The sequence below is a fragment of the Ananas comosus genome, linkage group 22 (genome assembly GCF_001540865.1).
Source record: "Ananas comosus cultivar F153 linkage group 22, ASM154086v1, whole genome shotgun sequence".
Classification (NCBI taxonomy): Eukaryota; Viridiplantae; Streptophyta; class Magnoliopsida; order Poales; family Bromeliaceae; genus Ananas; species Ananas comosus.
The window spans coordinates 7,037,697-7,052,176 of NC_033642.1; the positions used below are offsets into that span (position 1 = coordinate 7,037,697).

General features: G+C 34.7%; 2 protein-coding genes across 3 annotated transcripts; both read left to right on the forward strand.

The window, feature by feature from the left end:
- Positions 803-2,272, forward strand: LOC109727101 (auxin-induced protein 22D-like). The gene is made up of 5 exons (XM_020257000.1): positions 803-1,095; positions 1,183-1,397; positions 1,439-1,443; positions 1,896-1,978; positions 2,150-2,272. Exons 1-5 carry the CDS (start codon positions 905-907, stop codon positions 2,223-2,225), a joined length of 570 nt encoding a protein of 189 aa, XP_020112589.1. The 5' UTR covers positions 803-904; the 3' UTR covers positions 2,226-2,272.
- On the forward strand, positions 7,230-14,191 carry LOC109727672 (UPF0183 protein At3g51130; the record flags this gene model as incomplete). Of its 2 annotated transcripts, none has more annotated exon segments than XM_020257842.1 (15): positions 7,230-7,267; positions 7,948-8,030; positions 8,734-8,808; positions 9,811-9,878; positions 10,042-10,147; positions 10,247-10,307; positions 10,400-10,572; positions 11,043-11,105; positions 11,458-11,505; positions 11,741-11,854; positions 11,959-12,058; positions 12,140-12,213; positions 12,343-12,447; positions 12,546-12,594; positions 13,910-14,191. In XM_020257842.1, coding segments are annotated over 14 exon segments (1,156 nt in total), but the record flags the coding sequence as incomplete, so codon positions are not given.

Below are 14,480 nucleotides of genomic sequence, written 5' to 3' on the forward strand. Positions count from 1 at the left end.
GGCCTCCATACTTAGTATACCAGCCTAGCGCGCGCTCTCTCTCTCTCTATATACACACACACACATGATGATGAAAATACATTGAAAATAAACAATTCGAAGTATCTTTTATTAGCTAGGCAGGTTCTAAGTTTAAGTTGAAAATTAATATAATTTTTTATATATGGCGTCAATCTAGAGAGTTTCCAAGCAATTTATTTAATTATATTTTAGACTAAATTATATTTTTGGCCCTCAATCTACATGGCGCTGATATTTTAGTCCTCAAATTTTAATTTATTATAATTTCTAACTCGAACTTTATAAATTATTACCATTAATTTTTGCAGTATAATTAGTTGACTAAATATTGATTAAATATTGCTAACTTCTTCTTTTGATCTTTAGTTAAAAAAAAAAAAAGAAAAAAAAAAAAACCCTTCCGAACCACGTGTGCCACCGACCCGATAACACCCACGTGGGCGGCAAAACCCGGTCCAACCCGATCCGGACGATCCGGACCGGAGCCGAGCGGCCTCCGCCACGCAATCCCCACTGTCCTGGTCCGGTCCGACAAAACCAGCTCTTCGACCGGCCCTGTCCCGGTCGGACCGGCATTTCCCTAACCGATGTTCCCTGTCCCCGTTACACGGTTTGCTGTCCAATGCATTTCGCAAACTACATAGTACATGGATACATTAAAATTGTCTCCTCTTTCACATTTTTCTATTCTTTTCCACCAAGACTATTTAACTACTACTTATTGATCATTTCCTACAACACAAGGTACTTAGACATATATATCAACCTTGTTCTAAATTTCTTGCGCTAGTACTCGTATATATCTATCGATCGATCAATTTGATCAGTGTTTTTGCTGTTTATTCTTTCACTAGTACTTGAATTTGTCTGAGTTGTACCAGAAATGAAAGGTGCAACGTGCTATAAAAACGATCTCGAGAATCTCAGGGCGACCGAGCTAACACTTAGGCCCCCTGGCATCGATGTGGAGGAAGTGATCAGATCAGCATCGATAGCTACAAAGTGCAAAAAACGGGCACTATCGGAGAAAAAAGAGACCGATGAGAATGAACAAGCAACCGAACCCGTGGCTAAGTAAGCAATGTTGAATGTTTCATAGATTAAGTTTGTGATTTCTTAGTATCGATTTTATTTACGTGTGATCTTCAACTTGATTATCAGGGCACAGATAGTCGGATGGCCACCGATTCGTGCGTATCGAATGAATAGCTTTCGATCAAGAAAAAGCCTTGTAGTCGATGATAACAATGGCGGGATTTACGTGAAAGTTAGCATGGATGGGGTCCCTTATTTGAGAAAAATAGATCTAAAGATCTATGAAGGATATGAGGAACTTTGGAGAGCCTTAGAAGACATGTTTAAATGTTCATCTTTAGGTAAGGGTTAATTCTTGCACTATCCCCATATGGTAACTCAGTTCCTGTACCTTTTAATTTAAATACTTTATTCTCTGAGCATTAAGATTTTTTCTTATAAAATGACCATTTTACCAAAAATGATAAGACTATTATAGGGAATTATGAAGATGATTATACGTCATATATTGTATATTAAAAATCTAATTTTCTAATAGTTATAGCGCAAAATGTACTGTATAAATATTAATTAGACCCAAATGGCTAACAGCTCTAGGGGTACCTTAGTGATCTGAACAGAGCAGTATATTTTTAGCGAGGTACGCCTATGAGCCAATAAATCTTCAGATCTAGTCAAAAAATAGACAAAAGTTTGAACTGGAAGTACAAGAACCAAGTTACTATATAAGGATGGTATGAGAATAATTTGTACATTTTATCTTTAATTTCTTAATTATTGTGCTAATTAACTAATTCAATCTTATTTGTTTTGGCTTCTAATTCTAGATGGAGTAGAAGGTTAATTATGATGAGCCCAAGTATGCTATCACATACGAGGATAAAGATGGTGATTGGATGTTGGTTGGAGATGTGCCTTGGGAGTAAGTACTTAGATCTCTCATACATATTTATTATACATGCATATGTATGTTTTGTATATGTATGAATATACGTATGTACGTATGTACGTACGTACGTACGTATGCATGTATAGTATGTATCCTTTTCATTGTACTAATTAAGTCAAGCTTTTCTTGTGAATATTCTTGTAGGATGTTCATCTCTTCATGCAAGAGGATGCGAATAATGAAGGGATGTGAAGCAAGAGGGCAAAGTTCAAGTGCATAAAAGAAGTTTCAAGGGGAAGATATATATATATACAACACAAAAAGGAGCCTTTTTATTTTTCTTTTGGGCTTTTTTTGCATTTGACCCCCTGAAATTTTTTTTTTACAAATAATCCCATTAAATTTATAATTACAAATTTGGTCCTATCCCCGCCATGCAGGCGCCACATCAGCGCCATGCAAGCAGAAGGGTTTTAAGTTGAACACGGTGAATGGTTTATCGTGTTCCATACTTATATTCCTCTTATTTCCCATTTCTTCCTTTTCAATACTTATATTTTTTTTTGCAATACATATATTTTTTCTAAACACGGTGAAACACGATGAATGTATGGTTCATCGTGTTCCGTACTTATATTGAAAAGAAAGAAATGGGGAATAAGAGGAATGTAAGTATGGAACATGGTGAACCATTCACCGTGTCTAGACACAGTGTACCAGACACAGTGAATGGTTCATCGTGTTTAACTTAACAAACTGATCCCAGTCTGCTCATATGGCGCTGATATAGAGCCCACGTGGCAGGGCTAGGGCCATTTTTGCAAATATAAATTTGCTAGGGCTATTTTTAAAATAAATTTTTTTCAAGGGGCCAAATGCAAAAAAAGCCCTTTTCTTTTTAATTGCTTAATTCTTGTAGTTTTTTGCTTTTTTATCTTGTGTCTTTTTGTATTGTAGTCCCTTTATATGCAGCTAAAAAGAAACTAGAAGTGAAACAGTAAAAGAAGGAAGAAAAAGGATAAGGTGAAATAAGTATGGCTTGTGATATATATAGGCTAGTGTTTTAAATAAATGAACAATAACAAAGGTGTTGCTTAATAATAGTTTATTTTGTGGATAATTCAGATGTTTTTCTTATCATGAGAAAATGTTAAATTGTTTCTTAAAATATAGCAAGTTCTCATAATTAATTATAAAACTTTCAAAAATATAAAAAGGGAAAATTTTGTGGATTCAGCTCCTTTTCTATATATTTATTCTGTCAATTCAACAATTTTGTGGGGAAAATTTAAATCAAATAAGTTTTTGAATTTTGTTCATTTGTTGCGCATAAAATACTAAAATACCATTCTTTAGTATGTCAAGTTTCGAAAGAATAATGAAATTGATATACATTTATAGGAGAGATTGATAGTTCAAATTTCTACATGAATACAAAAGAATTTCTCCACAAGATGCAAAATCATTCAATTATTATATAATGCAACATTCATAATATTATTATCGCACATGAGTTTAATTCCTTGATTGTGGACCCCCAGAACTTGAAATATATATATATATAGAGAGAGAGAGAGAGAGTGAGGGCTGGTATGCTTCTGGAAGCACAGAGCGCTGCAACAAAAATAATTTTTAGTGGCGTGAGGGATTGGGGGAAAAGGTGTTGCGTGAGGGATTGATTTGATATTTATTAGCTAATGTCGTTGGATATAAATATTGCTCACTTGCATTGGGATCAAATATTTTGTCTTTTAGTAGCTTTTGTGTGTATTTTTACTAAAACCTTTTTATATGGCACCTGGTTGCATCTAAACCCTGTCAGATCCTCATGCATTGTAATAGTAGATTACATGACCCACGTGCTGCTGCTATAAAGATGCTAATATCTGTGGCTGAAAGGGAATGCATCTGCATAGATGAGTTGAAAAGGATTTTGTCAACATATTTTTGCTTCTGTAGGTTTGCTGTTTCAGAATGAGTCAATTGTCAATTAATTTGGATAAACGAATGGCAAAGCATCTATTGTCCCACTGTGTAATTAAACTCATGAGTTTGTGGTACCAATAAGCCGTGCCATGCTATTTTCCTTTTTATCTTGTTGGTCTCATGTCACGCCTTGGACTTCAGCGGAAGCTTACCAGTGACGTGCAAAGATCCGCCGTGTACATCCCTACTTTAAGAGTACACCAGGCGTCTACAAACAATGTGGCAAAAGATAATATCATAGCTAAGGAATCAGAGCATAATTCAAAAACTTAAACTTATACAATCCAAAACCTCATTACAATAAATAAGAGCACAGTACAATCTACGTACTTTAGTATACAACACTGAACAAAGTTCAGTGTATTACATCTCAAGTCTTATATGACCTTCTTAAGCAGGCAGTGAGTGCAATTCTTCTAGATTGACATTTGATGGGGTTGATATGATGGGTGAGAGGCTGGCTCAAGAGGTAATTGTTTTGAATAGCTTTTTTTTATTTTGTTCTCTGAAGGTCTCCACATTACAACTTTTGTCATGATCGGATGAGTGATGAGATTATTGTTTAACCTCTTTTTTGATTTTATATTTGTAGTGATTCTAATTTCGTGATGCGAATGTATGTTTGATATGTTGTTACAGGTTCGATCAGTTATTGAGCAAAGAAGAGGTGTGTAGATCTCATATTTTGATAAATTTACATTGATAGCATGTGGAAATGACAATTTTATTTTTTGAATGTGTTGTGTGTTTTGTTTTTTGGATGTGTTGGATGATTGTATAAGGTGATAATGATACTCTAACATAGTTCTTGTGAGACAATCTTTACTTATTTGCCTTATATGATTATTTATGCTCTTCTTAATATTTAAAATTTAATTCAGTCTTATTTATTTATGTGGATTAATTTTATGATCAAATACTTTATAGATATTCAACTAGATTTAATATATATTGGTTATAAGGTGTTTGAGCCATAGTGCTTGGATTTAATTTAGTTTTGAGAGGATCAAATTGAAATTAAAGGTTAAAATTTAAGAATCAGAGTACGTAATTGAAATTTTTATAACTATATGTTATTTTTTAGCAATTTATATTAAATCAATTGTTGGAAATAATAGGCAGCGGAAACTTACAAACCGGATAGCCAACGTATCCGGGAACCGGAATCGGATCGGGTTGCTTGTTTTACAAGCCTTCTTGGATCGTCCTTGTCTTTATGCTTCTGGATCTCCCACGTTTCTCGTCTTCTTCCACGCGTACACCTTATGTCACATAACTATAGGTTATTTTTTAGCAATTTATATTAAATCAATAATATCTATTATTACCAATTATTTTTTTAAAAAAATTAATTTTAGATCAGAAAATTAGTGACGACAATAGTCGCCATCATAAAACTAGACATAAAGGATATTTAAACTTTTCGCGGTGGCAGCATGTTGCCGCTAATTATTATCTAAGCTTTTTTCAGCGACAGTTATGTCGCCGCTAATCATATAACTTTTAACTACGACAAAATGTCGCCATCAAATAGTTTTACCGTCGGGGTTTTAGGCGGTGGCATGCGGCGGCATGTTTATCGCCGCCAAAAGTTTTTCGTGGCGACAATTTTGGCTATGTGAATCTTGTACCTTGTAGTAGTGAGCCTTCCGTGCTTCTAAATTATTTTCGATATTGGGACTATCGAATTAATTATCGGCTCTGTTAGATTTGATCTAGAATATTTAAAGTATCTAGAAAATAAATTTTGCGATTTTTCGATATCATCTGCCTAGTGATCGAAAGGGCTCAAAATCAACGGAAGAAAATAAAAATTTTACAAAGTATGATGATATGACATTAAAATTTTAGATCAAAGATATTGAACTTGTTTCATATAGTATAAAAAAAATTTCATCAAAATTTCATGTGATTTGGATATTTGCACACCGTTAAATTGCAAACGTTTCACCGCAGCCATTAAAATGATTGATTTTGAGACCCTACAATTACTAGGTAAATAATATCGAAAAATCACAAAATTTATTTTCTAAATACTTCAAATACTCTAGATTAAATCTAACGGAGTTGATTGTCGATTCGAAAATCCCAACATCGAAAACGACTTAGAAGCACGGATGGCTCCGTACTTCCAAAAGCATACCAGACTCACTATATATATATAATCCGGCAACTATACTCTTATGAGTATGGACCCTTTTATACTCATATAAGTTTTCGGCTATTAGATTTATCTCTTTGCCTATTTTCACCCGTTAGATCATACTATTCAACCAATCACCTACTCAAGCCTAGGGGACTACTATTATCGTAATCGGGGACCACTATCATCTTAACCGCAGCTTTATCCAACGGCCTAAAACTTATGAGTATAAAGAAACTATCTTCGCTGGAACTTATTTTCGAAGTATTTGGTTTATGGATTGTATAACGTAGAACTCATTATGTTTAATGAAATTTGCTGGACATAACTTTATAAACATAATTATTACCAAATAAGCTCTCTATTGAGCTGCTTCGTCGATGTTTAAAATTGATGAACTTCTAGTATTGAATAACTTCAAAATACAATGACTTAGAATTAACTAAACTAATTTTATTTTTTATTAATATATATTAGTCTTATGAAAAGTAAGATTTGAAAACTTATATTTACTTAATTTTGTCTAAAAATTAGTACTTTATAATAAATTATGATGCTAGATTAATAATATATAATTTTTACATAATAAAGTAAAAAATTAATTAAATATGCATGACATATGATGCCCTGCTAATATTACTGATTCAATTAGTGGGAGTCAGTGACTTTTGGCCGAATAATATTTTCAGGTTGCTGTTCGATGTGATTTTTAAAACATTAATTTTTAGCTTTTGAAAAAATAAAATAAATTTATAAATAAGAGCTCGGCTCGTTCAAAGCCGTGAGCTTACTGGCTCGGCTCGGTTCGGCTCGTTTATTCTCGGGATTTGAGTTAGATTCGGTGCGCAAGAAAAAGGGTCGGGAGGAGGGAACGGAAGAAGAAGAAGACACGCAAAACGAAGAGGTGCGAAGAGAGATCGACACGCGAAGCGAAAGGGTTGGGATTGGGGTTCGCGGTAGGGTTAGGGTTAGGGTTTCCGACGATGCAGCCCCTCCAGCAGCAGCAGCACCACCACCAGCGATCCTCCGCCGCCGGTGCGGCGGCGGCGGCGGCGGCGGCCGGGGNAGGGTTGGGATTGGGGTTCGCGGTAGGGTTAGGGTTAGGGTTTCCGACGATGCAGCCCCTCCAGCAGCAGCAGCACCACCACCAGCGATCCTCCGCCCCGGATTCGGCATCGGCCCCTTCAACCTCGGTGGGCGACCCGTCCCTCCTCCCGAATCTTTGATCTCTGATTGCCCTAAATTCGAATTGATTTGGGGCTTCGACCTGCTGTTGCGTCTTTCGATGAATTGGGAGCGAAATTGGGGGTAAAAATGAGTGTAAGAGGCAATCAAATGGTGGCCTTTAAAAGGAAGAAATTGAGAATATCAAGTCAACGAATTGTCTTCTTCTCGTTCTTAACATTTTCCTTGATGTTGGTGGTGAATTTGGCTTTGTTCCTCAATCATGTGGTCATGTGACTTGTTTTTGCGTTAGTGCATCTTACACATTCCATAAGGAGAGAAATGCAGGACTTATATGTATATTCTGGAGTGAATAACTCATTGTAGATGTGTAAGAGGCTCTTTCTTTCTCAACCCTTCTGTCTCAGGCACAAAACATGACCTGTGGTATGTGTAGTTTGATGTTGGCGGGTTATACCTTTTTAATAGTTTGGGCGGCACCGTTTGATTTGTCGAAATCTGAGGAAAAGTGAACGTAAAGTGGTCTCGAGTCTTAAGAGCAAGACAATCTCTTTTTTTCTTAAAAATATAATAATTTTGTGCTGAGTCAATTCCACTATTCTTGTTCTGTAAATTTATCATTTGTCACTTTGCAGATATGGTTTCATTTTACTTTTGCAAGCTCATAAGGGAATCATGTTTGATACAGGCATGCCTATTTGTGAAGCGTTTGCTCAAGTAGAACATCAACCAAACATATATGACGTGGTTCATGTGAAGTATCTTGATGAGGTTTGTACTGTCTTATTGTGGCTCAATTCTTTGAATTTTGTAAGTGTTAAGTACAAATTCATAAATGACCTCATCATCATTGATGCTACTATAGTATGTAAACTGATATGGAACCTGTTTAAGAATGGACGAATAGGAGGAAAAGTATCTTAAGGTAAAAAATTTGGATATGCTGAACGTTGAAAAGCTATTTATTGTTTAACACAAGTGTAAAAAATGAATGGGCACATAGTAACATTATTCGTGTAATAGATTAAGTCTCTTTTGATGGGTTTTATTTAAACATAAAGGGAAAATTCTGGTGCTTATTATTGTGTGAGAAAAATTTTAAAGTCATGGAAATTGTTTGTCAAAAGTAAAAAACCAGCTGAAGCAATTACACACAATTTGCTTAACTTAGCTAATCTGCTTGGTGCCCCCAACTAGTAAATTTGCTCTAAGTTCATAAATTTGATGTTCTGATTACCCAGTTGATTTGTTATAAATTATCAGAACTGGAGTTCATCTAGATACCAAGAAATTGGATATTTCTATAAAAGCCAAAAATGGTTGTATTAACTCCAAAGATGGAAATCTATGTTATTTCATTTTTGCCACATGTTGATAGAAATTACATTTGTAACATGTCAATTTGATGCCAAATAGCATTGGCACCTCATTGATTTATTTGTATCCTCATTTTCTATGATCATTTTCTTTACAGGAGCCTTTAAAATTGGACATTGTTATCAGCTTCCCTGATCATGGGTTTCATCTTCGTTTTGACCCTTGGTCACAGGTATATTTGTAGTTACACAATTTGGCAATCTGCTTTGAATAGTTTCAACTTATTGATGCCAAGTGATGACAAGCATTTATTTGCATTTATTTTGTATTTGCATGTAGTATTTACTTGAATGAAAATAACATTAGCTTCATTGATTTAAGTTATGCTTGCTGAAAGCTATGTTTAAACTTCTTTAGCAACATTGCATGTCATGGTTTCCATTGGATTTTTTACGCATTCATGAGCAAACATTCAGACTGGAAAGGTCGATTGAGAATGTACTTCTTGTTGGAACTCCGAAAAGAAAGTAAACTTCAACTTTGAGTACTAGAGAGGTAGATATAGCATTTATTTACCAATGCAAGGATAGATTACAAATAGTTTATATGACTCTGATATGAACCTTAGTTTTCTAACCTATTAACCTTGGTTAGCTAATCTATTGTAATGTTAGCTTGTATAACTATTATTAACTACAATTTGTCGGACTAATTTACATAATATTTTGAGACACTAGGGACAGTGTTTGCATTGTGTATATGTGTATTTCTTAATGATGTCTGTGCCACCCTATATTGATTAGTTAAAAATAGTAACTGCTATGTTAGACCTTATTCTTCTATTTGCCTTTTCCTTGTTTTTCTTACTGGGTACCTGATTTACATACTTTGAGGGCAGGAAGAAGGCAGCTAATAAAAAAATGGACCAGATCGAATTCTTATGTCTGTCACCTTTTAGCCAAACCTGTCTTTAGTGGGAAATCTTGGGTGTTGAATTTGGTACTTTGTGTTTCCATATGTACGTTGGGTCAAGGAGGATCTGCAAGCCATGTTTAACCTATAAATATATATTTACTTCTGTAAGTGGTTAGGTTGTTTAGTATGCCACCTGGGGAACACAGTAAAGGGGTTAGGAAACTAAGGAATTTCTCTGTAACAGCTTTTTACATTTTGATGGTTTATTTTATTTTTTCCTACCGTATTGCTAACTTTTTATTGTTTGATTTGGTTGCAGAGACTGCGTCTTATTGAGATATATGATGTTAAACGGCTGCAAATGCGCTATGCGAAGAATCTAATTGGGTGAGGCATCTTTGCCATTCTTTACAAATTTTAAATTTGAGCAAGGAAAATAACTTTAGGAAAAATTATACACTAGATCATTGCATATTTTTCATTTTACTTAAGTTTGTTACTGAAACATCAAAAAGATCTCTTTATTCATTAATCTCAATTATTTTATTAGTGGTTCCTCGACGTTAGCCACTTTTGCAGCAGTATATGACCTGTTTGGTCCTACATTTCCTGGAATCTATGACAAACAAAGAGGGATTTATACTTTATTTTATCCGGTATGTTGACGAATCTATTATTCTCGACGGTGGTATGTCATGTTATTTTTTTTTCCTCCTTTTTTTTGGCTTATTGGGTGACATGATTTATGGTATTAGGGCTTGTCCTTCGCTTTTCCAATTCCCACCCAATATGCAAACATCTTCAGCAATGGAGAAGGTTTGTTGCTCCATTTGTCTCTTGTCATGAACGATTGACTCATTTTTAAGCTTTCCTACTATCAAATCTGAGTTCTCTAACTATTTTGGCAGTACTAGCAGAGTTACCTCTGGAATTTCCAGATGGAACAACCCCAGTTGCATGCCGTGTTTCTGTGTATGACAGCTCATCGGACAGTAAGGTTGGTGTCGGATCCTTGATGAATAAAGCTTCAGTTCCTCCATTACTTGCTGGCAGCTTATACATGGAAGAGGTGCATGCAAAGGTAGATTGTCTATATCTTTACATTCTTCTCACGTTTTGTTCAGTGGTTCAGAATTTTAATTTAAAGATGTTTCACAACGCGGTGTAGGACTGCTTTTTTTTTTTCTCACTTTTGCAATTTTTTATGTTGTTAGACACTTTATACAATTGCCTGGACAATTGTTACAGTTTGGAGGATAAAGGGAAAAGATATCTGAGAAATAATTTGCATTAAGAGATGACCTGTGTGTTTTTAGCTTCACACTTTTAGCTTTTTACTTGTGAATTCATATCATTGAACTACTAAGATTGTATGGCGGCTTTCAGTTTTATCGCATTTTCGTTCCATAGATATTGATCAGAAATGCTTTACACGAAGAGAAGTGCTCTATCATGATTTATCAATTAACCTTCCAATAGACCCTTCCGATGGTGTACCCTTAGTTTTGGAGGAATGATTCACCGAAACTGTTTTCTTTTCTGTCTTTTCAGCTTGGAGAAGAGCTATGGTTTACTGTTGGGGGTCAACACATTCCTTTTGGTTCATCTCCACAGGCAAGGCTCTTCCTTTCCCCATCTCTCTCTCTATATATGTGTGTGGTTGAGTTACTAAATATGCACCTTCCCTATTTTTACTTTTCTTTTGCTACTCAACTTTTTCACTTTTCTGGCTTGTCTAATGACATGTGACTCTAAGAGGTGTTTTATTAGTTTTCATTACATTATATCAAACATTCTATGTTTATCTCTTTATCCAGATTTGTGCCTCATGCTTCCTCCCTTTTTAGAGAGTTTCCTATACACATAAGTTGATAATTTGCTTTAAGTAAAGTTTCTATTGGCTTCTTGTTGTCGAAACTGTGTCAAAGATCTTTCTGTTTCTCAGTAGCTATGATCATCTTTTCAGGATGTGTGGACTGAATTGGGTCGGCCTTGTGGAGTCCACCAAAAGCAGGTGAGTACTTGCACTATAAGTTAATGTGGCTTCAAAGAGAGTCTTTAGTAAGGGATGAAGCTATTGAGATAAAGATATTATATATGCAAACGGAGTAATGCTTATTTAAAGTTTGGTGATAGATACAGCTTCTTGAAAATATGCTTAAGTATGTTTTCTGCTATGTTCGAGGTAGTTGTCCAAATGCTACATTTGCTGAAAGTAATTATTAAATGGTCACCCTCTCTTATTGCAGGTTGATCAAATGGTTATACACTCTGCTTCAGATCCCCGCCCTCGGACCACTCTTTGTGGGGATTACTTCTACAATTACTTCTCTCGTGGTCTTGACATACTGTTTGATGGACAGGTAATATCTATAAACTGCATACTCGTATTATGTATTCTAGTGGCTTTAACTTGGGCTTTTTTTTCTCTTGAAATTGTTGGATAATCGTACTCCTGCTACTGCAGACTCATAAGATCAAGAAGTTTGTTTTGCACACCAATTTTCCAGGACACTCAGATTTCAATTCCTATATGAAATGCAACTTTGTTATTTATGATACTGAAAGTGAGTATTATTGATCTAAAGCCTCTTTAATTGATTGAAGAATGGGAGTGGAAGAATTAAGCTCTATGTTTCTGTTTGTAGTTGAAGGAACACGGCAGCCTGGTAGTACTTCAAAGAATTGCATAACACCTACCACAAAGTGGGAACAAGTAAAGGTGGGCAGTATATGCATCTATGAACCATTCATTTTAGAACTGACAGGAAGTCTTTGTATGGTCTTTTTTTTGTAAGCTTTTAAGTGGGATTTTTTGTTTGTTGCTTAACAAAGACTTAATGTATTTAAGGAGATTCTTGGAGATGGCGGTCGTGCTGCAATCCAGACACAGGGTTCTATGAACAATCCTTTTGGATCAACTTTTGTTTATGGCTACCAAAATGTGGCTTTTGAGGTGAATAATGATGATTTTATACACTTGGGAATGCCTGGAGTTCATTTATTCATGCAGAACTCTTTCTAAACTTTATCTTCTTTATATTATTGTGCCAGGTGATGAAGAATGGCTACATAGCAACTGTTACTCTCTTCCAATCATAAGGTACCGCAGCTATCTTGTAAATTCCATATTTTGGCTTGTTTTGCTATATAATGTTAAATGCAATTTACGTTATAATTTGTTGTGAAATGGCCAACAATATCTTGTTTGAAACTTACATATTATTGTGCTGTTTATAGTAGAAATAAGGTTTTATACTGTAATTTTTGCTATTTTGGTATAAGTTGGGCCCATCATTTGTCACCAGGAAACTTATTTTGTTTACGTGTTTTTCTTGTTTAGGGGGAAAATGTGAATTAGCAACTATATCTTTATTTTCTTTTTTCCTATGAGAACGCATGAAACAGTTGAAAACAGCAAGATTATAGGTGATCACTTATTTCATCATACAGAACTCTTCAATCTGAGCCCCTCCTTTCCTTCTTGTGGTCTCACTTTCAGACAAGCAGTGGACAACGGGGCTGATTGTATCAACCCTTAATATTGATTATTATTCTTTTTCATTGCTTTACTTAACTAACCAACAAATTTTAATTTTTTGGAAATAATTAGTTTCTATAAAATGGACTCCTCTCAGACACTTCAATAAATATCATCTTATCATCATCACCTTTTGCTCTTTTATCTTCTCACATTAAATCCACTAAACTGTGAAATGGCTTTTTTCAGCATTCGACATCTTACCATTGTATTCTGGTTCTTTAATAGTTCTATTTTTAGTTCGTATGGTCGGTGCTATGTTAATACAAACTTGCAGAACATTTCTCGAGTGTTTTACATTTCAAATTCAGGATCCTTATTTTCATGAGCATGGCAATTGCTTCCTAGCTGACCAATGATATATTTAGAATGTAAATATCCTAAATGGGTATCAAGTTAGAATGCTTCAATTTAATCTTTTTAGGCTAAATTACACTTTTGTTCCTCAAACTATGAGGCACGTGACACTTTGGTTCTCAACGTTAATGTTGTTGCAATTTCTAACTCGAACTTTCTAAATTGTTGCAACTTTTAACTCGAGCTTTTTAAATTGTTGCAACTAGCAATTAAATCCCATAACCTAATTTATTGATTAAATGTTGATATGCTGCTAATGCGGAAGTGACGTAAGAGTATTGTGATTGATATTTAGTCAGCTAAATTGGATTGTGAGATTTGATTACAATAATTTATAAAGTTCGAGTTAGAAAGTATAACAATTTAAAGTTTGGAGATCAAAGTGTCACACATCTTATAGTTTGAGAACCAAGAGTGTAATTTATCCATCTTTTTATGATCCCTTTTTTGAATGTACAGAAAACTTTTTTATTAGTCTAATGTTCTTGTTGATGAGACTTCATTTCTTGGGTTTGTGCAGGGTGCTCGCAGGCAGTTTGCCGCGAACTCTTTATCATGCACCAATGTGCCTTTAATGTTGTATAGCTCTGTACAGGAATTAATCTCTTATTCATAAATATGTATCTTTTCTGTAAATAAATCGGACTTAACAGGAAAGTTTATCTCTCATGTGTTCATCATTTCAATTACTCTGTTTCTTGTGAACTGTACAATGTAAGATCGAACCGTTGTAAGCATGGAAAAGTAACCTCCCCATTCCATTAAGCAAAATTTGGTATTATTAAGGCCTTTTTAATTTTCATTATTTTGATTTTGGTATTATTTTGCTGTAGCTAGTTTATTTAGGGGGTATTCCTGGAGTGTTGGTTTGTATTATTTTTGTTTTCCTTCTTGTCTTATACTTGAATACTTTGTCGTCTTTTCTTGATTTTTAATAATATTCTTCTAGATGGTTGTGGCAAAATTGTCGAAAGAGGATTAGATAATGCAGTCATTAATTGAATTTTTTCGTTATTCTTTTTTAGTTGGCCAATTTGCATAAAAAATTTATTAGTTTTCAGTTTTTGCAAAAGTGGGTCGTGTTTTTAGAT

Excerpts from the sequence above, each read along its gene's own strand:
- LOC109727101 (XM_020257000.1), top strand. The coding sequence starts at position 905 with ATGAAAGGTGCAACGTGCTATAAAAACGATCTCGAGAATCTCAGGGCG. Across the intron at positions 1,096-1,182 it reads GCAACCGAACCCGTGGCTAA|GGCACAGATAGTCGGATGGC; the intron begins GTAAGCAATGTT and ends CTTGATTATCAG. Across the intron at positions 1,979-2,149 it reads GTTGGAGATGTGCCTTGGGA|GATGTTCATCTCTTCATGCA; the intron begins GTAAGTACTTAG and ends ATATTCTTGTAG.